Source organism: Phoca vitulina, unplaced genomic scaffold (genome assembly GCF_004348235.1).
Source record: "Phoca vitulina isolate PV1807 unplaced genomic scaffold, GSC_HSeal_1.0 scaffold14, whole genome shotgun sequence".
Lineage (NCBI taxonomy): Eukaryota > Metazoa > Chordata > Mammalia > Carnivora > Phocidae > Phoca > Phoca vitulina.
Window position 1 is genome coordinate 21,248,884 of NW_022589717.1, and position 25,066 is coordinate 21,273,949.

Here is a 25,066-nt window from a genome sequence, read left to right on the forward strand (position 1 = left end):
GGGGGGGGTTGGGGGGGTGGGTGGGTGGGGGGGGAAGGATGTCAGAGCCAGTGAGTTAAGTTAAGAATTGTCTTTGGGGAAAAAAAAAGAACTGTCTTTGAATTATGTCGCCTTGGTTAAATATTTAACTTTTATAAGATGAAGAGGAATTCAGCCATACGCTGATGGTATTTTTGGAAGTCGCTGTACCCAGATGTTCTAAAGTGCATTAGTGCCGCGTGGGTTGCGGGATACACAGGCTGGGAAAGGCACAGCTCCCTCTGCATGCTCTGGGCAGCAGCTCAAGTGCGTGCGTCCGAGCGCGGCACAGGGCAGGCTAGACTCAAGAGTCCCGCGGCGCTTCTGCGGGCGCATAAAGTGCATGGATTGGCAAAACATACACAGCAGTTGCAAACGTGGCACGCCCTTGATGCTGCCGTCCTCGGCCACTATCGAGCTGCATCGCGGTGCTGCCGCTTGTCTGAAGCCAACCTGCCCCTGGCTGCATTTCCCACGATTCGGAATTTGTAACTTTAAATAATTTTGTCTCAAATGAGGGAATGATTCTTTGGACTGTAGGGCAACCGCCCTACATTTGGTTTAGGTGAAATACATAACAAAAGCAGAAACACTGAACCTTGTCCTCCAATTTCTCAGTGATTTCACAGGTTCGGTGCTCCGGCTGGATGTGGACACGGATATGTGCAACGTGCCTTATTCCATACCACGGAGCAACCCGCACTTCAATAGCACCAACCAGCCCCCGGAAGTGTTTGCACACGGCCTGCATGATCCAGGCAGGTGAGAACACGATCTGTCCTCTTGCCTCTGCTGTAAAGCCAGGCCGGGATTCGGGAACTGGGAAAAGAAAGAGGGGTCGAGGCACAGAGGTCACTCCAAGGTCGCGCCTCCAGAATCACACCAGCTCATTATCTGAGCACTCTTTCTTCTATTAATGTGTGAAGCAGATTGAGAAGGCAGATTAGACATATGCAAAAGGACAAATTCATGGAGAAAAATTGCCTTAAGATTCTGGAGTGTTATCAGATAAACGCTGTTGGACAGGTATAATGATTAAGACTTCAGTTGTTCAAATTTAGAGAGATAATTAACCTTTTAGATTTTCTCCTTAAACCCCCCCAAATGAAATTTTCCATACACATTTATTTTTTTTATTTTCATTTTTTTTTAAGATTTATTTATTTGAGAGAGAGAGGAGAGGAGGGGCTGAGGGTGAGGGAGAGTCTTAAGCAGATTTTGCACTGAGCACCCAGCCCCACAAAGGGCTCTATCTCATGACCCTGAGATCACCGCACTGAGATCATGACCTGAGCCGGAACCAAGAGGTGCCACATTTCCATACACATTAAATGGGGGTGGTAATAACTACCTTGCAAGGAGGCTATAATGATTTACTACAAATCTAGATTAAAGTACAAAGTAGAGTGCCTGACATACATGGTAGGTTTTAAATAAATTATAGTTCTTATCATAACTTTACTTAACATATGATGATGCAGTATCAGTTCGTAAGGAGTTGAGCTCAATGTTAACGTTTTTTCACTTGAAAAAAAATTATAAATACTAAAGGAATTCATATTGATGGCTTACTATAATAACTATAAAGAAAGTAGTACTAAGATGTACATACAGTGAGAAATTTGGGGTACACTTAAAAAATGCTATGAAGTATAATATAACAATTCTATGATGAAAGCTTCATCCAATCTGTGGTCTCTTGTTCATACTACGGGATATTTGGCCACATTCATTCATTTACTAGCTAAGTTATTATTGCTATTTAATGTTTATTGAGTGTTCACTATGTGCAAGGTGAGTATTTCTCGAACTTTTTATTTTTATAATCCCTCATGCCCTTCATCTCCCCTCCATCAAAGTCCAAGTCTACAGTTCATTTCCTTTTTGGCATCTCAGCAGATCTTAAAATCTGTGCGACAGGGAATACTTAAGGTGGGTTCAGGATGTGGAGGAAACTGTCACATTCCATTCCTATAGCTCAGAACTCGCAGATACCACCGCAAAGAGCACTTTGAAGTCGAGCAGCCTGAGTCACCACAGTCTCACTGGAGCTTTCGTGCAACCTTTCCGGGGGTCCTGGACCCTCGGTGCGAAAACACAGGGTGAGGCGCTTTTCAGACCTTGCATATGGCAGGATGCCTGTGCCATGGTGTCTTACCTCCTCTGGCAGCAGCGGGCTAAAGGGAAGTCGTGCCTCCCTCCCAGAGCATTTCAAGCAGAGAAAGATTTAATAAAGCAGAAAGGAAACTAAAACAATTATTGGCTAGAAGTAAAGCTGGATTGTATTAAGCACCTTGGTGCAGAGTACTGAGCTAAGTATCTAATGCACATTATCTTATTTATGCCTCTCAGCAGTACTCAGTGGTAGCTGGCATTGAGCAGAAGGCATAGATATTTCCCATAAACCCCCTGACCCCCATACAGGCATAGCCTCCCCATTAGCAACATCCCCCACCAGAGTGGGACATTGTTACAATGGATGAACCAACATTGACACATCATTATCAGCCAAAGTCCAGAGTTTCCATTAGGGTTCACTGGGGGTTGTACATTCTGTGGATTTGGACAGATATATAATAACATGGACCCACCATAGGGTATCATACAGAGAAGTTTCACTGTCCGACCTCTTTTTTTCCAAGAAACTAAAGGTTAGAGGGGTCAAGTGGTTCTCAGTGGCCACAGTATTCAGCCAGAGCTAGGCCTGATGGCATCTCCACCTTTGGGAGACCTGGGCTTTCCTTCCAGATTTGCTCTTTTCTTAATAGAAAGAGATCAAACCTTCTTTTGTCATAGTTTCTCCATCTTTAAAAGGAAGACAATATGGGAAAAATTTCTCCTCCTGTATGGATTTAGTTCCACCTTAAGTCACATCATGTCTGCGTCCTGTTCCCTGCCAGGCATTGTACTCTGTGAATCATTGAATTAAAGAGGACAATAAAGGGACTGTTGCCACAGAACAACTAACTCATCTTTGACAGGTCAGGCTTATAGTTTCCCTATTATGAATGGGATCATTTGGATGCAACAATTTTTGTTTTGTAGTTGTTGTTACTGTTGAGATGATTGCTACATATGACTCTTAACGTCTCTTAAGACCCAGAACTTACTCTCAGGTTGTTTTGTTTTCTAGTTTATTTAATAGTCCCAAAGGTTTGGTTCGGTTGTCAAGTCATTAATGTATTTTGTTGACCTAAAACAGTGATTGCCAATGGGATGATTTTGCCTCCTGCAAACATTTGGCAATGTCTAGGAACATTTTTGGAGGGGTTCCTGCTACTGCCATCTAGTGGCTGGAGGCCAGAGATGCTGCTAAACATCCTACATGCTCAGTACAGAACCTTCCCTCTCCTCCATCTTCCAGTCCCCTGCTCAAAGAATTTCTGGCTCAAAATGTCAATACTACCAAAGTTGAGAAACCTGAAAACAATGCAACACTGTTTTCCACATTTGTGAGAACTTCAAAAATTATGTTATACAGCTTCATTCTTACCCCAACCCAAACTCCACATGCCCAATCCCTCATGGACTTAAACATTCAACAAATATTGAGCCCCTTTTATATCCCTGGGTTTGAATTAGGTAACAGGAATACAGTGATAAAGAAGCTGGAAGTGGTCCCTGTGCTCGTAGAATTTACAGTCAGTGGCTTAAGTCATGGAAATATTCTAGTTCCAGACTGAGGGTGACACGAAGACACAGTTAATATAAAAGACTTCAGTGGTTGTGGGACCAGCTTTATTTTATTCCCTAAATTGTAGCGTACACTTTCTTTCCTTTGTTAGAGCAGCTTGAGCTTTAGAATATAGCGATCCCATGTAAAAAACACAAAACTAATACCAAAGCTAGTTCTATTTTGTGTGTTGCAGATGTGAGTTGATGAGCGCCGGCTCTCGTACCTTATCAGTGTCTTATATATGTGGCAGTCCTTAATAACACACTAACAAATGTTTTAAGTCACTGTGCACATTCATGCTAGAGAGAGATACCAAGAGAAATTAGGAAATATTCTCCAGAGGTCATTTAGCTTCAGCAGAGTTAACAAACAAATCTGAATGTTTTTGTTGAGGATCCAAACGAAATAGCCCACAGGGTCCTTGCCAGCCCACAAAGGGTTCCCATGTCAGGAATCTCCAGTCTGAGTTTAGAAAAGACACGGTAAGAATTCATGGATGTCCTCCTTTTGTTATGCAGATGTGCTGTGGACCGACATCCCACTGATATAAACATCAATTTAACAATACTTTGTTCAGACTCCAATGGAAAGAACAGATCATCAGCCAGAATCCTACAGATAATAAAGGGGAAAGATTATGGTAAGTAGAGCATAATTTGTTGATTTGGCTTTAGTTTGGGCCTTGTTTTATTTTAATACATTAATTGAAGAGAAAAGGATTTCTACAAAATGAGCATTTGGGAAAGCATAAAAACATTGACCTAACAGTGGTAAGGGAGTAACTTGCACGAGTTTTTAAAGGTCCAGTGACACTCACAAGCCCTAGGAATTCCATTTGGGTAATTACCTTTCCATGGATTGAAGTGTGCTCTGTAGGTCCCAAAATTTAACGGACCTTCAAAAATTAGCTGTTTATATTTTGCTCATCTGAGAGTCAAAATGAATAACTTCTATTTATTTAATATATAAAGGAGAACTTGTCTTAACATCTTATATACAGCAGAAAAAACAAGTTAAAGGTAAGAAATTGCTGAAACTAGCACACCCAATATGCTAGTCTCAGCAATTAGAAAAATAATGTGTTTCAAATAATGTAATTTTTTTAAGTGTCTATTTTAGAGAAAACAACGTAATAGACTTGTAAAAACATGTTATTTACCCACGTCATGAAAACGGGATGTTTAGACATTATTTTTAATAACATGATTACTAGAGTGTTTTAGAGATGCATATACAAAATAAAGTTGGATAATAATGAAGGCCAAAAAACTCAATATTTTTTAGTGTTTGAGTATTTACTCCTTTTGGAGGAAGCAATATATCAAAATTATTACGATTCAGGGAACACAGTAGATTAAGATTATTAAATTGATTGCTCCTTCTATTTACTCATTCAATACAGATATTTATTTAGCAACAGGAATGAAGCAGCTGTGTTAGTTCATGTGGTATTCAGTTATTTTACTTTATTTTTTTTTCAGGTATTCCTGCGTTGTGTGTGTGTGTGCGTGCGTGTGCGCATGCATATCTTATAAAAACCAAACCAAAGGATGATATGTTTTGAAAAAAAAATCTTATGAGACACTGGTTTGATGGAATTTGGCTATATTTATGCAGATTAAACTAAATTCTCCAATCACATTAATTGGGGTTCTGCTGAAACTGGCTACAATATCGGTAGCCTTGCATTTATGTTTTCAAAACCCATCCACAGAGTCCTCTAACAGCATATACGTATATCAAATCACCACGATGTACACCTTAAATATTTTACAACTTTGTCATTTTTACTTCAATAAAGAAGAAAACAAAAATAAAAACCAAATAACCACATCCACAGTACTTACTACATGCCCACCCCTGCAGTAACTTTATAAACTTGACTCCTTTCATTCGAGGAACAACTCTGTGTGATAGGCACTATTATTGGCCACATTGTACCGATGAGGAAACTGAGACACAGAAAGGTTAATTAACATACAACATAAAGTGGCAAGGCCTGGACTTGAACCCAGGTCGACTGATTCCAGAGTTCATGACCTTAATCATTCAGTTATGCTGCCTTTCAGTGAACTAGTTAAAACTTAATCTTTTCTACTTTTTATAATATAGTCACTATAACAACATGGGAAGGGAGAATTACTTTAAAATTACCATCTTCCCGCAAAAGCTTTTGCCTAAAATATTGCCTGTTGATAATGACTTATTTGACATTAAGCACATAATAAGTAATTTTCAGATTAATTTGCAACTGGCTTTAGATCTTTTCCATTGCAATTAGCGTATGCATAGTCAAGTATATAATGACATGCATGCAAAGACTGAGATATGTAACTATACACATGTACTTAAAAAGAACGGCGGCAAGAGACATTGTTAACCATACAACTCTATAAACAAAACTATTAAAATAGTTTAAATGAAGATATCACTTGAGTGACAATGTCTTTAAATATACAAATGTGGTTTTAAAGATCTTTTATGTACTATACTTTTATTTTCATTAAAATATGAATTTTCAAACATTTTATATAACTTGACAGAGGTCTGGCTTAATTTACTGAGTATATGCAGAAGCATTTCTACAAAAAAAATTCAGTTTTAAAACAATTATTATTTTTTAAAGTCTTTTGGTTCTTAAGTAAATAATCATGATTTCCAAAATATCCAGATTCTAATTTCATTGAAAATTTGGTATGGGTGGCAATTCTAGCAGCAAACATTTGTAGAGCATTCCCATTTCAGTAAGCTGCACATGGAAGCTCTTTATATTTTATACTATTTAAGCAAAGGAACTTAATTATTTTTACTAAATATCTAGAACAGGATTCATCTTGTGTATCATGGAACACATTTCAAATTTAGCCTAAATTACCATAATTATATTACTTGATCTCCATTACTTTTATTTCATAAAAATGTTTCATTTGATCTAATGTTATGTTTATTTCTTTCCAGAAAGTGAGCCATCACTTTTAGAATTCAAGCCATTCAGTAATGGTCCTTTGGTTGGTGGATTTGTTTACCGAGGCTGCCAGTCTGAAAGACTGTATGGAAGCTATGTGTTTGGAGACCGTAATGGGTAGGTTTCCTGATACCACAATTTGATGTATCAAATGACATATCCATTGATTAGTGGGCAAACTGTCATAAAATATTCAAATGATTGTTTCTCTTTGGGGGTTAGGTCTGGGACACACATAAACATTATTATTTCCTTTTTGTTTCATTATGTATGGTGGTTTAATTAAAGAACTTCCTAAGAGATGCTTTTTAAACAAATTTGATTAAGTTCATAAAGTAATTTTTAAGAGCAGAGAAGTCTTCAGATGGACTTTTCATATTATGTAGGCTTTTCCCTTCGTCCTAACATAAATTTATCATGACAATGAGTAATTTGAAAACTATTGTTATACATGACTTGTGTAAATATTTTCCAGATTATTTGGAAATTAGAAGGCTAAGGATTTTTGTTTTTGCCAGACTTTCAGAACTTTTAGCAACAGAATTTAATTAGTCTCTATCAGTAAGAATACTACACAATTAAATTTTAGCCTCCTTTTTAGAGGTCACTGTGTGGATAATTCTCAGGAACTCTTAGTGATGAAACCCAAATTATGAATCTTGTTTCCCAAGTCACTGGCATTCAGGCATATGGCAGAACTGCTATGCTTGGTCGCTAAAAGGAACTAGAAAAGTTTACTGACCCCATGATCTTCCCCCTGTCCCTCTCTCTGATTAATAGCACAGCATGGAGTCTAGTCCTGGAGAGGAAGTATCAGTCTCTGGATGAAGGGGAGGGCTTTTCTCATACTCAGGTACTTTTAGTGCCCCCCTCCAAACAAAATACTATCTTTAAGTACTTTCTCCCCACATGAGAATTTCACAGTATTCGCACACATTATGGGCTATATTATTTTTCCTTTTAGAAGCCAGGGTTATGGCACAACTATTCATTGTGACCTTAATTCTAAGCATTTTATTGTGGTTGTTTTTTTTTTTTTTTTAAACAAAAGCATATTTTCATTGTAAGTTTACGGTATCTTTTTGTTGTAGGAATTTCTTAACCCTCCAGCAAAGTCCTGTGAGCAAGCAATGGCAAGAAAAACCACTCTGTCTCGGCAACAGTGGTTCCTGTAGAGGTTACTTTTCAGGTCACATACTGGGATTTGGAGAAGATGAATTAGGTACTGTACAAACTATTTCTATGAAGTTCCATTCTCACTCCCTAGCCCAAGAGGCTTTGTTTTGCTCTGAAGAATAAGTGTAACAATCTTGCCCTCCATTTGCTGGCAATGTAACCCGCAGCAAGGGTGACCTACCGTGGAGATTAGAGATGGCCCAGCTATGTATTCTCTCCCAATGACCTTCCTCTGGGGGGTCTTCACATCTTATTTCCACTCCAAAAATATAAAAGTAACAAAGCAGGAAAATGGAAGGCAAGAACAAAAGAGAATTTTTGAGTCCTAAAGAGAAGAAAATCGTAAATGTCTACTGATATTTTAGATAAATCTGAGTCATTTGTTTCTATTCTCTATCTGAAAGCCTTTCCACTTATCCATGTCTCTTTAAATAAAGAAAAAATCTGTTGTAATCTCAGGCTCACCTTATCCTCTATTTCTGAATTTTTAATTTTATTTTATTTTGTGCATTGGGGCATGCAGTTTGTACATGATAAGCTGAATTTGTAGATCTGCTTTCGAACAGAATAAAAATTATCTTCTGGATGATGATCTATGGGATAACATAAAATATATTTGTTGGTATGTTATCAAAATGTGCACAGCTTACAAGCAAAAAGAAGTTGAAATTAGAATGCCATGAAAGAGTGAAAATGCTCCAAATTTTAAATTATAGAGATAAATGTAGCTTTCATAATGACTCTATTTAAAGAACAGCATCCAAACAAACCATGGCCATTATGCTTCTTTAGCCACGGAGATAAATTTTAGGTCTTAAGAAAGAAGAGTTGTGTTACCCATCTAAATCAGAATATTTTCTTTCTTTTCTTAATTTTATTTATTTATTTGTCAGAGAGAGCACAAGCAGGGGGAGCGGCAGGCAGAGGAGAAGCAAGCTCCCTGCCAACACAGGGCTCCATCCCAGGACCCTGGGATCATGACCTGAGCTGAAGGCAGACACTTAGCCGACTGAGCCACCTAGGTGCCCCTAAATCAAAATATTTTCCCTAGAAGTCCAGCTTTGGTTTTATTACATCAGATGCAGAATTCACCAGGAATAGTTCCATGCCATTCACTTAGGTTAACAGGGACTTGACATGCATTTCAGAACTACAGGAATATAATGATTTAAAGAAGAGACCTCCAATCCCTTCTTTTCTTATTCCATAATTGAAAACATTTACAATTAATTTACCCTCAATATCTCCTAGCTCACTCAAAAGAACCAAAGAGATAACTCTTTCTCACTGAAATCCTCTGTTATGTAATTTAAATTTCATTGGCAAACTCTGGTTTTAAAATATAAATGAGGATTAAATTGTTTGTGGCAGAGTTAGAGATGAATATTTCGATGTTGTGACTGAATCATTCTGATTTCCCCAGACCTTACTGCAAATGACTCACCATCAATCATCCTGTTAGTGTTACCACCGTTGGTTAAAATACCCAAACATCTATCTGCACTTAATACTATGTTGGGAGCAGAACTAACAAACGAAGCATATACAATCCTTAGTGTCCAAAAGCTATAACATCGTGTATATTTATAATTAAGATTAAACATGCCTTGGGGCGCCTGGGTGGCTCAGTCATTAGGCCTCTGCCTTAGGCTCAGGTCATGATCCCAGGGTCCTGGGATCGAGCCCCGCATCCGGGTCCCTGCTCCGCAGGAAGCCTGCTTCTCCCTCTCCCACTCCCCCTGCTTGTGTTCCCTCTCTGGCTGTGTCTCTCTGTCAAATAAAAAAATAAAATCTTAAAAAAAAAATTAAACAAACCTTCACTGAATTATGCTTTAATGTGAAACTCTTTGGCTTTAATTAAGAGCCACATGGGGGTGCCTGGCTAGCTTGGTTGGTAGAGCATCCAACTTTTGATCTCGGGGTTGTGAGTTTGAGCCCTATGTGGGGTATACGGATTACTTTTTTTAAAAAGCGGGTGCCTGGCTGGCTCAGTGGGGGGAGTGTGCTACTCTTGATCTTGGGGTTGTGGGTTCAAGCCCCATGTTGGGTGTAGAGATTGCTTAAATAGATAAAACTTAAAAATTTTTTAAGAAGATTAAAAAAACTAAAGAGCCATAAAGAAAATGAGTAGGTTTTTGCATTTTTTGAAACAAAAAGTATTGAGAGTCTGTTTTTTCTATGTGTGTGTTTTTTTGTTGTTTTGTTGTTTTTTTTTTAGCTATAAACCAGGAGGTTTGTTGTAAGAATTAAGTGAAATAAATAGTATAAAGTACTTGACAAAATAAATATTAATTTTTCTTTGTTTACATTCCTTTGCTTCCTAACTTCATTTTTATTTTTTCTGTTGTGTCTGCATTTTTAGTATAAACCCATAACATCCTTTCCAGAAGTAAGAAAGTAGTAGAATGTGCTAAAAAAAAAAAAAAAACACAATAGAGTGGAATAGAGAAATAGAGATTAATCAAGGACTATTTAATGAATGAGAACCAAATATGAATTTTAAAGCCCTATAAGCATATCATCATAAATACAGCTTATAATTCCCTATTCATGTGATCCATTATATGGAAGTAGTGGTACTAAACAAGAGTGGTTCTCTCCTCTGTTGTGTTTCATCGTTGATAACACAGCCCAACACCAAGAATTAAAGAGGTAGAGTTGGGATGAACATCAGGTCTCTCTTTTCCCAAATATTTACTTTAATATATTTGTTTTAAAAAACTTAAATTAAAAGGATTCCATCTGGCCTCCAATTATCAATTAATAATAACAACGTAGTAACCAAACCTTTTGATCTTGGGCAGAATAAATGAAGATAAAACTTGCCACTCAACACTCATGCTACAAATATTTATTGAGCACCTATTCTGTGCAAAGCTTTTAGGGATACAGCAGCAGATAAAGAGACATAAATTTTATATTTTAAAGGAGAAGGACAATAACAAATAAATGGAGATAGATATATACATATAGTGTCAATTAGTAATAAGTGCTTTGGAGAAAAATCCCATTGTGAAGAGGGATAGAGATTGCTACCTCTAGGGTTGGGAGAAGTGCAATTTTAGATAGTGCAGTCAGGAAAGATGATATTATGATATTAAGTACAGCCTTGAAGGAGGGGGAAAAGTCAACCTAAGGGAGATCTAGAGAAGGACAGATGCCTGGGACAACTTGGGACAGATGCTGAGACAGGTAGAGCCTGGAACAGCAGCTGAGATAGGAACTGAGTCAGGAGCCTGGGACAGGAAGAGCCTGAAACAGCGGGGACCTTAGATAGGAGCCTGCGACAGGTGCTCCTGTGTACCAAGTCAAGGGGCTAGCGAGACCAGGGAGGAGGGAACAAGAGGGTGATATATGGCAGATAAAGTCAGACAGAGCAATAAAGGGGGGCATCACAGGCCACTGCCAGGACTTAATTTTGCTGTAAGAGAGATTAGAAGCTATTGGAGGTATTGAAGCAAAGGAGCGTGATCCAATTAAATGATCTGACTTGCTTTAAAAGAATTTCTGGGGTTGGTATGTTGAAATTAAACATAGAAGAACAAGAGTAGAAGCAGGGAGATCAGTTAGAAGGCTACTGCCCTAATTCAGGAGAAACTGGTATCTGCTTGCTCTGGAATAGTAGTAGGATATAGAGAGAAGTGATTGGATTCTGGATGCACTGTGAAAGTACACTTGTGAAACTCATCGTCTTTAGGCAAGTGATCTTCCTTGAGGATATACGGAGATAATACAGAGAGATATAGATACACACACACACACACACACACACTCATATACCCACACATACATATATACATAGATCTACAAATAGATATAAAAAATAAATCTAAAATATCCACCTATCGATTTATATAAAGTATCTGCCTAGGCAATAGGCAGTAAGGCCTTGTGATACTGTAAATTAACTTACTGTAATTCTCTCTTCACAGGTGAAGTTTATATTCTGTCAAGTAGTAAAAGTATGACCCAGACTCACAATGGAAAACTCTACAAAATTGTAGATCCCAAAAGGTGAGATCTCTTCATATTCCTTTAAGTCAAGTAATGTTTCTCCAAGTTGTTTTACTGTGTTCAAATTGGTGATGACGAATTGCAATTAGCAGTCAACAAAGATGAACACTTTGGCCATGTGCATATGAGGTCTAGACTTGACTCTGCTGGACTTTGAAGCCTTACTGTGTCCACATATTCATGTCATTCTTGCTGCCATCAGAGAGCAGCATTCTATTTGTGGAATCAGCGTCCTCAGTTACATGCTGGAGAAGGACCCTATGTAGGGCTGTGGCTTTAGCTTTCGTGTTGCAAGCAATAAACCCTCGGGTTCTTTCTAGAAAACCTGAACCATACTGGCAGACGTTACAGCTGTTCAGTATGATTTTTTCATCAGGTAATCAAGACAAGCTATTTGGCAGTTCAACATCTGAGCCTCATTTCAAAACTATCTGGCAGCTCACAGCTCTCATGCAGGCCTCTGACGAAACAAATGGAAACTGAAGAAATGTTGTCATTTACCCCAGCAAGAGGAACACTTGAACGTTGAATGTTTTAAAAAATATATCTATCCCCCCTGCTCCTTTCCACCCACCCATCACAACAGCATTATCTTGAATCATAGTTAGTCAGTTGTTAATTTCATGGATAAAGTCAGAACTATCAGCAGCTGCTAAAATTATATATTATCAAAAAGGTATTAGTCATCAGCTTAGAAATAACTGTTAACAGAACCTAGGGTGTCCTCAGATACCACTACTGTTGAGCACGTGCTTGTCAGACTCTCGCTACACCATGCTATGAATTTCAAATTCTCTCTGTACTAACTTATCTTCATGAGCCCATTTGCATATTTAAATTCCCATATTTCAAGTCTCTTTTAGCAGAATACATTCTAATAACCTAAAAAGTTTGCCAAAGGCATGAATTTAGTTACACTTCAAACATATTATTTGTAAGTTATGATGTAGGTTTTTTCTGAAAAATCACAGACTAACAAAATAGAGATTTTCATCCTTTTCCCATACCACAAAACACTGTCTTTCTTGGGAAAAGTGTAAGTTGACGTTGGTACTAGAGAACAAAAAGAGGAGTAATCAATTCTAAATGGTCTGTTGGCGTATCACATATATTCATCTGTCACGCCCTGGTCGTGTTCCTCCTCTATGTAACAATATACATTTTCTTCCACAGTAAGAGAAGCACCCATCTATGCATTGTAGGAGATTTTTTCCTCCTTGGGTGTGAAACGAATGCCCTCTTTGTGAAAAATAAAATAATGAACGAAAAAATATCAGACTCTCCGGTGATGGTTGAAGTTGGCAATATTAAGAACAAAACACAAAGTAGCAGCATTCTCCTGATTCCTAATGATGCCTAGGGATTTCACTCAGATCTAATGCCCTTCATTTCCTAATAGTCATTATTCCATCATGCTTGTCAAAGTTGATATGCTTTCACAAGCTTCCGGTTAGTCTTATCATGAATTCTTCCTCCTTCTCACAAAATCTTTCTCTCTTCATCTGGATTGTTTAGTCTGCTGGTGGTGAGTTGAGGTGAATTTTACACTTTCCATCCATTATTAGTGTCTAATTACCAGGGTTTCCATAAGGGACCTTGGCTTTGTGATCTTGGGGCCTCCTCTAGTAGGGTGGTCTCAGAGTGACATACCTGAAAGGCCTGACTTCTCATTACGGTGCCTGTTTCTGGTGAGTCCTGTCACGTGTGGGGCCAGGGTTAAGATGTGTGTTTGGTTTTCAGAAGGTGGGGGGAGTTACAGAGTCCCAAACACACTGTCCTTGTACACAGGCATAGACATAAATTTCAAAATGAAGCTGACTGTAAGAAAACAAATGTTTTCATAAACATTTGTTGGGAGCCTCATGCTGTTTCAATTTGGATGCCAACGTTTATTATTATAGTATTTCTCCCTAGATGAGTTGAAGTTCTATATAAGCAGACACTTTAGTGTATGTGAACAGGATTATTTTAGAAACACAAGCTAATTACTAGTGTAACAGTGTTCAGAATGTCTGCTTCAGAGCCAAATTGTTTCTCCAAAATTTTGGAGGGAGAATTTGAAGAAAGGGCCTCATCAACTGAAAAAAACATTTCTTGTTACAGACATTTCTTGTTATATCAAAAATCTAACTCAAATTAAAATCTTAGGTTAATTGTATTCTTGTGGAGGAGTCCCCAGACTTGTTAGAATAATGTTTTCAGAATCACTACTTTCAAACAGCACTTGACTCATGGTCCTGGAAGAGAGTAACAACAAATTACAAAATTTTTATGTTTGGGGTGCCTGGGTGGCTTAGTTGGTTAAGTATCAAACTCTTGGTCTCAGCTCAGGTCTTGATCTCAGAGTTGTGAGTTCAAGCCCCGCGTTGGGCTCCATGTTGGGCATTTTTTTATAAAAAAAAATTTATGTTCTATATTACATGTCATAGAGGTTACATGCTTACTCACCATAGGATTTATGTTTTCTGTTGTTCCCTACACACACGCCCACACACACTCACATATAAAGAAGACAAGAGAGTTTAAAAACCATCTGCAATATTCTGAAGTCATTTTGGCAAAAGCAGATGAGGTTACAGCATTACCACCTCAGTCTGTAAGGACAATTTGGTCTAAGGCTATATGTTACATAATCATTTACATAAGTTTAAAATCATTTTACAGTGGGCATCCATCTCAAAAAGGATGGCAAGATAACCTGTTACAAAAATCAAATATCATTATTTATAACTTAAAAAAATGAAAATTCAATAAGACTACAACTCGGTTTTCCTTAAATAGAACTCAGGAGTCATTTAAACAAAAAGTAGAGAAGGAGTGAATTTTCCTCCATGTGAGAACACTGAACACACTTCAGGAATGTTTTCAGAGGTGAAACAGTTGCATCTCATCAGAGAGTGGAGTTAGGATCAAGTCAATACCAATCACCCAGCTTGCTGAGTCATCTCACTGGGTCCCAAAAAGTCTCTAGTACAGGGTCCTGCTGGCCCTGGTCAGGGGAGCTCCTTTGGCCAGTAGTTCCAGAAAACAGACTGAATACACTGAGCACAAGAGAGGGGGGCGATAATTTTAGTTTCACTTAGTCGTGCCACCTAAGACTAATCAAGACTAGGAACAAGTCCATCCTGGCAGGACAGGGAGGCAGCTGGTCTTGTCTCTGAATCTTCCTTACTGGGGGAGCCTTCATCAAGTTACTTCACCCTCCTCTGCCCCTTTGCCCATCCATCAATGGAGTGCACATGATCACTCTGTCCCTTCCTCATTTCTGCGGAGTGCTTTTGAAGATGATTACATCATACATTTAAAATAGAGTAGATTCTTTAATATTGTTGGTATTCATTCTGTGCATTCAAGAATTATTTTCAGGTGATCGCTCAACTTTTAAGGTTGTCTTTCCAACATTGGGGTAAAGGTGTCTGTGGAGCTTTCAAGAGCTCTTGGTACAGTTTCCAAATGTCCAAATCATGCCCTGGATGCTTGCTCTTAATTCAGTCTTTTCAGAATCAAACAAATGTGCCTGCGGGGTGGAAATTAAAGAATTCTAACAGTTACGTACCTTCTAAGCTTTATTTTTGTAGAACACAATTTTTTTCACACCTCTGCCAAAGATTCTTTAATTTTTGCATCAGATGAGACCAAATGACTTTTTTATTATTATTATTCATTTTTATTATTATTTTTAATATTATTATTTTTTATTATTATTTTGAAACGTTTCCAAATTCTCCAGGAATTTGTAAAACAAAATGATTCTTAATCATTTTGATTTAATTACTATGTACCCAGTCTTACTATATTTTAACATATTGCTGATCTGTTATCCAGCCAAGTCACACAGACCCTTCCCTTAAGAGGTCTATAAATTAACAAAACAAATTCCAGGCTTGGGAGGTCATTTTACAGAAATGTCGTATCCCCAAAGTCCTGTGTGAGCAGTATCAAAAACTGCTCCTCCCCCCTCCCCGCCCGCCTCCTCCCCACGTCTCCCCTCGATGGCCCTTTTGTTTATTTTTTTCTTAATATCTTCATCCTACTCCTAATTATACTAGATGCTAAAGAGTCGTTTGTTTTTTGGGTTGTTTTTTTTATTCCCCAAAAAACCTCACTTCATAAGAGGAAATCGGTTCTGTGCATCCTTCACATATGTCTCAGGGAGCCAGCAGGCAGCTCTGCCATCCTAAAGAAAGTCACACATAATAGAGAGGCTTTAGCCCAATAAGCCAGTCTAGTCCCAATTCATCAGTCAAAGTTTTATGCAAGTGGGCCCCCTAGGTTGAGAAATCCCCACAGTGCCTGTTGACCCAGCTGCCAAGTCCTCTTGCTGCACAGCCACCCTGACAGAAATACAAACTGTTTAGCAACTCCATTGACCTTTCAGCTATTAACAGGGACACAGGCTCCACCAGGGACTAGTTTTCAAACATGACAGAATTTCTTAACACTAGAGGTCATGAACAAGTATATGCCCTATAAAAATCCATTCAGCATGGTGGATTTGAGGTCTAAAAGACAAAGAAGCATGTTCTACGTTTTTGCTATTATTATTTTTTTGCATATCCGATAACTGAAAATGGAGATATTCTTATCTGCCAGCTTATATTTTACTCTTAATGCACTGTATTGTACGTAGTGAGGCATGATACATTGGTGGCTAACAAATCCTTCCTAAGCTGCCCTATAGCATTTGAAATTTTGAAGATATATTACCAAAGAATGGGATAAGATCAAAGGAGAAACTTCTAATGAATGAATGAGCATGCATACATAATGTATGGTAATGACCTAAGTATAACTGGAATTTTAGTCCTACTTTACCAGGATTTGCATATGTATGTATATGGACACACATTTAAACATACTCAGGTCGGGCACACCCTGCTGCGGAGAGCCATCACCCATTTCAAAATAAATAGAAAATATCATATAGCAATTTATGAAAAAAATTTTATCTAAGTGACCATGTCATTTAAGATGTTCATATAAAACTATATATATATATATATATCTCCTATTTCCTGGAGATGTGATATATGACCACAACACTCAAAGGAATGTTCTGCTTTATGCTAATTACAGTCGCTCTTAAACTATCAATTTTGAATGTTGGAATATCAATTCCTAGAGTAATTGTGCAGATTGCAATGAAGACTTGGATGAATTGCCACTTTCAAGCGGCATTTGTTAAAAAGATATAAAATGAAAAATACAAATAATGAAGAATATATTCTTCAAAATGAAACTCATGTGTTAAGAGTCGAAAATTCGTAAAAGCATCTCTTTTTAATTGCCATGTTTCTCCCCTGCCTGGGACAATGGTGAAAGTCAGATCTTAGTAGATCTGAATTTTGTGTACTTTCATTATAAGGCAACATATCATCAGATATTGCAGTACTTGAGATAAAGGCAGATTTAACCTTGAATAAAACAGCCACATAAATTTGTAATAAGATGTTTTCTAGAGGAAGGTGTACTTTTTATTTTTTTTATTATTTTTTAAGATTTTATTTTTAAGTAATCTCTACACCCAACCACCCTGAGATCAAGGGTCACATGCTCTACCAATGGAGCCAGCCAGGTACCCTGAGCAAGGTGTATTTTTTTAAAAGAAAAACTGCTTCTTAGCATCTTTTTTTTTTTTTAACTAATTCATTTTAGTCGAGTTAAAAGCTCACATGACTTGTTTTTGTCAACATTGACAAATGAATCAAAAAGTGTAACATCAAAATTTGGGCATTTGTCACCCTAATAGTCTTGAAAGAGAATTTAAACCGACATTCTTGTGTTCTTTTAAAGGACAGAAACTTGTGTCCAGTTTTTGCTTCCCATTTAAAGCATTTAGTGATATTTAAAATTTCTACCTTCCTCTGATATAAAATTAAAACACTGGTACTTCTACAGCTTTAAGTGAGAAAAGATTTAATATTATTATTATTATCATTATCATTATTATTTGGTGATTTCTAAAAAAAAGTACTCTAGGCTTTTAAGTCTTTTTTTTTTAAAGATTTTATTTATTTATTTGAGAGAGAAAGAATGAGACAGAGAGAGCATGAGAGGGGGGAGGGTCAGAGGGAGAAGCAGACTCCCCGCCGAGCGGAGAGCCCGATGGGGGACTTGATGCGGGACTCGATGCGAGACTCGATCCCAGGACTGCAGGATCATGACCTGAGCTGAAGGCAGTCACTTAACCAACTGTGCCATCCAGGCGCCCGGCTTTTAAGTCTTTTGAATTATAATGTAATCAATGTGTTTTTTTAAATGCTTATTTTCCCAATTACAAACATTTCTTATTTCGTGTCTAACATTTTTTATCAATTATGGTTTATGAATTAAGTTTTTAAGTTCAAACTTGCTTTTGGACATAAAATTCTGAACAGAATATATTTCCTTCTTTATATTAGGAAGCAGTGGCATTGACTTTTTATTGTGCCCTAATTTTTCAGTTTTTATTTTTATCATATGAGAGTAAGTACAGTTATACTCCAAGATTAAAACAGGAGATTTAATTAGTCTGCAAGTATCTTGTACCTGTCCCTGTGTTCAAGGTCATGTATTATGTGCTACAGAGGGAGAATATAAGTGAGAACTTAGTCCCATCCTCTAAGGAACTTATTTTTACTTTAAATTGGGAGATCACACACATTATCAAAAATGTAAATATTATTTGAGATAAATAACACTTTGGGACAAAAAAAAAATTATGCAAGAACATTATACCCTATAAATCGCCGAATTAATGGCCCAGAAAGCTATGGATACTGAGACAGGTAAAATTCACCATGATTTGGCTCCCTGGCCCAGTCCATACTGCTCCACTGTGCTTTTCTTCAACGCTAATTAGCTCACATATAAAAGAGAATGATGACTACATAACATGGAAATTATGTAGCTTTCCAAGCAAGTATGGCCAGAATTATAAGAAATAGAACAAACCCTCAGCCAGGCTGTTGCAAAGGCAGAGGAGGTTTCTCAGCTGAGAGGTAAAATGAAAAACGAGTGTCTGTACTGGGTTCTCCTCCCCGATGAGGCTTTCCTTCAGCCTGGGCTCTTTGCAGGTGGCACATCCCCCAGGAGTTCATGGCCCACCTCCACCGCCATTTTGGTTTTGGGTATTCCTGAACTTGGCTGAGGCAGCCTCCAGCTCCTGTCCGCATTCACAGGGTTGCCCAAACTCTCCCCCTAGGTACCAAGTTTTGCTGTTTTAGTGCTTTGCTTTGCTTTACTTTACAAAGTTGCACCAATCTTCAGCGATCTGCCCCAAACCTATTTTTCCCATAAGCTCTATTATTTTTAGTACACAATTTTGTACCATACAAGATTTTTCAGGGATGTGTACATTGAATTAAAGCAGAAAGGCCTGTTTTTCTATATTCACCACTAATATTGGGATAGACCAGTTTCTGAATTTAGGACATTGAAAACATAATGCAACAGGCACTGAAGGCAATTTAGTAAAATTGGGCTTTTTTTGGTTTGTAAAAGCAGATGATGTTATCATCTAGTCTCATTAATTATTTCTCCTAGGTTTTCCCTTTAAGGAAATACATAACTTTTCATTGCCTAATTTTCCCATGGAGATATATATACATTGAGTTAACCTGAAAAGTTGAATGAAGGAGATCCACACACCCTTTTAGATACTTGTGTATTGTGGTGGTGGTGTTTGGATAGTGAGATTAGCAGGGCCTGAAATATGGGTGCCTTGCTCCCTTTTTCCTAAAGTAAGAGGGCCAGTTGAGTGGAAAGAACACTGGGCTAGGAGATAGTTCCAGACTATGTGTAACTAGCTGTGTGAAAGCCATTTAATCTCTTCATACATGTTCTTCTCCTTTAAATTTGGGAATAACAGGACTAGCCCTGCCTCATGAGGATAAGTTGAATATGAAATTATTAAAAAGTATATGTGGCTTCATTATTTGCTTTTATTATGGTTTCATCTTTAGACATAGAACAAAATTTAGCAATATTTGTGAAAATTCTGATAATCTTATCAGCACTAAGCAGCCAAACCCGTGGCTCCCTTCATCAAATCATCAGTGCCCCTGCCCCCTTTGAGTTTAGTACTCACTCAGTCCCAAACTGCTCAGGTATTAGAGCCAATCAACACTATTTCTAAATGAGTATATGCTCAGCATTTAAATTGCAGACCTCAGAATGAAGACAACATTGGTGTAAAAAACGGCTGAGGCCCAGGCCCCTTTTTCTCAGCACTTTGTAGAATAGAGAAATGTAGTAGTTCAAAGTGAGGTCTGGAAATAAGACCAAACATGGGCTTTATCCATCCTAAATTGGAATTCTAGAAATATACAGTACAAATTAAAAATTTTAATATGATACATAATGTATATAAGTTCAGAGCTATTCTTGAATTTAAATTATGTTTCCCTTTACTCCAATATCAAGGTTGCTTGGGACATATATAAAAAGATATTTCTGGGGCACCTGACTCTTGGTTTCAGCTCAGGTCATGATCTCATGGGTTGTGAGATCAAGCCCCTCGTGGGGCTCCGTGCACAGCAGGGAGTCTGCTTGAAAATTCTCTTCCTCTGCCCATCCCCCCACTTGCTCGCGTGCTCTCTCTCTCTCAAGTAAATAAATAAATATTTTTTTAAAAAGATATTTCTGCAACCTACATGTGATATAATGTCAAGGACAGTATTCCTTAAGAATACTTCAAATAGGGGGTGCCGGGCTGGCACAGTCAGAAGAGTATGCAACTCTTGATCTTGGGTTTGTGAGTTCAAGCCCCCCGTTGGGTGTAGAGATTACTTAAATAAATAAATAATTCAAAAAAAAAATACCTCAAATGGTCCTTGAAAAATACTGTTAGGAAATGAGTATTGCCATCAATACTGCCGCGAAGTCCCAATGAGAGCAATATTGCTTGGTTATGCAGAAAGAGACGCCATTTTCTCTGTTCTTTTACCTGGAATATGATTGTCGTATGAGTGTGTAAGATTCCTTCCAGCCAAATGGAATTTGTATCATGTATTATTTCATTAGCTGCCACAAAATGGTTATGTGTGGTCCCAAAACAGGCTGGAAATCCAATGGAATCCCAACTTCTACTCCTGGTGGGTAAACTAACCCTGAAAAGAGAAATGTCAACGTGAACAAGAAGAATTTAGTGAACATTCAGACTAAAGAAAAAATCAATTTATGTATTGACCTTGGAGAAAGGCATTGAAAAGAGTGTGGGAGAGATGACCATGCAGTTCTACTAAAGTAGGGCTATGCCTACGCCCCGAGCTAGACAGGTGGGAAACAGGAACATCTATCCCATCAGGGAAACAGGAAAATCTATCCCTTACCCTTTTCTAGGTAAAAGTGCTGAGGACTGGTTTTAGAAATGACAAGTGGTTACGGATTATCGTTGCATATCAAAATGCTCACAGTGAGGAACCCCATTAAACCAGAGAATCTGTGGTGGCTTCCAAAGCCTGCCTTCCTGTGCAGAGGTGAAGTCTTCATCCAAGCATACAATTTCAAAGCATTCTCTACCTGGAAGCCCCTGGCCACACCAATTCATGGCCACATTAATTGCTACTGGCTGGGAAGTGGCCTTCACTTAGAACAGTGCCTCTCAACCTTTAACATGCATGTGAATCACCTGACAAACTGGCGAGAGTGTAAATTCAGTTAAGTCTGCGGAGGGGCCTGAGCTTCTATATGTCTAACAAGCTCCTATGTGATGCTGGTTCTTCTGGTCTGGTACCATGCTATGGGTGGTAAGGATTTAGACTTCTCACTGTTTCCTTTCTCATGAGAATAGGAAAAAGCATGGAAGAAAACTAGTTTTGCAAAGGTTGCAGTAACAAAGGAACACTTTCTAGATTTTTTACTTATTCATTTGGGAGGGAGAAAAAGAGAGAGAGCACGAGCCGGGGGGGAGGGTCAGAGGGAGAGGGAGAAGCAGACTCCCCGTTGAGCAGGGAGCCCGACACGGGGCTCAATCCCAGGACCCCGAGATCATGACCTGAGCTGAAGGAAGATGCTTAACTGACTGAGCCACCCGGGCGTCCCAAGAATAAGATAGTTCTTACATCACCTTTCCCCCTTAAACAGATGGTTGACTAAGAGAAGCTATAGAATTATTACTTCTTCTGAAACCTCTTATAAGTCAAGAATTTATAAATGAGTATTACTTATGATTTATGTACCTTGTTTGACAGTAACGTGAATTTAAAATCTGAGCCCCTAACAAAAATTTCAAAATGAGTCCCTTTATTTTTTGTAAAAAACACAATAGACAGATTTCTAACACACTCAATCTGAAGAGCAGGCTTACTCAAGATAGGCTTTATCCCGGTGCTTCCATCCAGATACACAGAGGACTTCTCATTTATTGATTTATTTAATCATTTATTAAATTAAATATCCTAAAATTAAAGCCATCTATAATCTCACTACCTGAAGACATTCACTGTAGGCTTTAGCTAGTCACAAAAAGTCATCATGTAGGATATGTTATAAATCACTTATGCTTCTCAACTTCTTTCTTTATTTCAAGAAAATATCTCAACCTTTATGCTACTACTCAAAACCAGAAAAAGTGGGTTTCTAAGAAAACATCTTACATTTCCAGAAACAATGCTTTATGCATTAAAGAATGTTGGACAATTTTTTGGCACTAGTCCTTATTTTTTCATTGTCAAGTGTAAAGATTATAAAGTGTGTTTTTCTGATTTAAATTAAGTTTGAGGACTATAGAGATAACAATCGACAAATGGGTTTGATATATTTCTTATTACAAACCTAAATATCCTTTGGGGAAGTTTTCTACTTTGAAAGCTATCTTGGACTTCATTCAGTAGAGATAAGAATCCAAAAGTTAAGAAAATAATTGTTTAAAAGAAGAACAAAACTATTTAAGCAATTCTTAGTACACCTACATTAAAACACCCAATTTTCCAGTCAAATAGGAATGAAAAATGAGGTAACCTATCACTATAAATATATAATATACACACATAATCTAGATTTTTGTTTTGATGCCATGTAGTTGTGTATATGTAATAATTATGTACGTATATGATGGACTATTTCAAGGTGACACTATAAAAGTTCACATTTACTTGTTTTATCCCCTTTTCTCTTCTCATTGCATGTAAAGAAACCCTGTTTTTTTTCAATGGCAGGAAGAAATGTCACTAGAACAGAGAATGAGTGGAGGAGGATGGTTGGGATAACCAAACTCTTTGTTAGACTTTTACCAAATACATAACCAGAAGAATGAATTTTAATACATTGGCTTAATTCCCAGCTGGAGGAGAAAACAATCCTATCTTTGTGTCATGCTTACTTCTTAGTCTGTTGTTTATTTACTATGACTATGATTAATGTAAAAATGTTTCATTGAAAATGAATTTAACCATGCCTTAGAAGAATTTTGTAAGCCTCGAGTTAATTTAGGCAACAGAAATATAACAAGTGTTTTTAGTTTTAAGCTTAGGATATAAAAGTATAACAATTAGATTTTAATGATATCCCTCTCCTAAATAGTCTGTATATTCCTGATATCTTTACTTAGTAGCACAGAAAAGAAACAAACACTCTCGGGCGCCTGGGTGGCTCAGTTGGTTAAGCGACTGCCTTCGGCTCAGGTCATGATCCTGCAGTCCCTGGATCAAGTCCCGCATCAGGCTCCCTGCTCGGCAGGGAGTCTGTTTCTCCCTCTGACCCTCCCCCCTCTCTCTCGTTCTCTCTCTCTCAAATAAGTAAATAAAATCTTTAAAAAAAAAAAAAAAGAAACAAACACTCTCTTAAAATTCCATATTCTTATTTATTCATTCATTCAACAGACTTTTAAATATCTTCCATATGTTGCACATTTTCCTAGGTCCTGGAGGGACACAAGAGAAGAAGGGGAAACATAGTCCAGAAAAAGCATTTGAGAAAGTTTGTACTATATGCGTTCAATAAACATTTATTGAATGCTTCTGTAGTGTTTTCCTAGCTCCTCTGAATATAAGGAGTTGAAAGAGATAAAATACTTTGGTGGTTTAAATGTCATCTTCTAAAATATCCTTCAATCCTAAACTAATTGCTTCCTTGTCTGTATTCTTGTGTTACTTCATATGCACCTATATCATAACAAAGGTTACACTGTGTTATAATTTTGTGTTCAAATGTCTGTCTGCCCCATGGTGTCTCCATGAGGATTGGAACCCTATTTTATTTATGTCTTACCCCTTGAAGAGCACAGTATTTCCCTGAGTGAGTGACTGACTGGTCTTGAGGAGGATTGAATATGTCACTTTTGCCTTCAGAAAGCTTTCATTTCAAAGGGGATGGGAAAGGAGATAGGGGAATCCATTCATTAAGAGAAGTAAAGTTCTATAAGAGATGGGTTAACCCTGGGGCGCCTGTCTGGCTCAGTCGGTAAAGCATGGGCCTCTTGATCTCAGGGTCATGAATTCAAGCCCCACGTTAAAAATAAAAACCTACTTAAAAAAAAAAAAAAAGATGGGCTGTCCTCCATGAAAATTTTCAATTAATGGATCCCCAATAGAATAACAGTTTAAAGAGAGGGAGAGGATTTATTTAAGATGCTAAGTGAGGAATGTTAGTTGGCCACTGCACTAAAGAGAAAAAGGATTATTTTCTGGGTATTTAAATAAAAACTTAAGGGAATCATGTTCATATATGATAATCACATAGGTTTATAAACTAAAGTAAACAAGCCCAAGTATGAAATAGTTACATCCACAGATAGATAAGCATTTACTAAATCTTAGGCAAAAAACAACTTAGAATCCCCCCCATCTGAGTTTCCACATATTTGAATGTTTGGGGAAAAAGAGTCAAAGCATCAAACTGGAGGGTCAGCAGGGAAAGAAGAGGCAGATGCCTCCCCTGAAGAACTGTACTTCACTATTGGGTCCTTATCTGTCACATCCTCATTCCTTTTCCCAGTGCACATGAATCAGTGTCCCTACACTTTGCCCCAGGCGGGCGACATCTTCTGGTGGTGGTTGTTTAACCGGTAATTTACATTCTTGATCTAAATGGTGTTCTCGCCTCTTCAAATTCATCTGCTCAGGTATAAACCACATTGTCAAGGAGTGCATGAGCTACGTGCCTGCATATTTTGCATCATATATAGCATGATATATATCGTATGTCATATATAAATGTGTATTTATATATATATAAAACATATATATTTTAAACATTTATTTTAGAGAGGGAGAGAGCAAGCGTGTGGGTGTGTGTAG

The 25,066-nt window shown here is 37.7% G+C and overlaps 1 protein-coding gene across 3 annotated transcripts in view; it reads left to right on the forward strand.

Annotated features, from left to right (window-relative positions):
* HHIP (hedgehog interacting protein) overlaps nucleotides 1-25,066 on the forward strand; it is a 93,146-nt gene that overhangs the window by 57,590 nt on the left and 10,490 nt on the right. For all 3 annotated transcript variants that reach the window (XM_032412915.1, XM_032412916.1, XM_032412917.1), the window contains exons 7-11: nucleotides 637-780; nucleotides 4,213-4,334; nucleotides 6,653-6,776; nucleotides 7,751-7,881; nucleotides 11,768-11,849. In XM_032412915.1, the coding sequence (XP_032268806.1) occupies nucleotides 637-780; nucleotides 4,213-4,334; nucleotides 6,653-6,776; nucleotides 7,751-7,881; nucleotides 11,768-11,849 (603 nt within the window). The remainder of the gene's footprint in view (nucleotides 1-636; nucleotides 781-4,212; nucleotides 4,335-6,652; nucleotides 6,777-7,750; nucleotides 7,882-11,767; nucleotides 11,850-25,066) is intronic.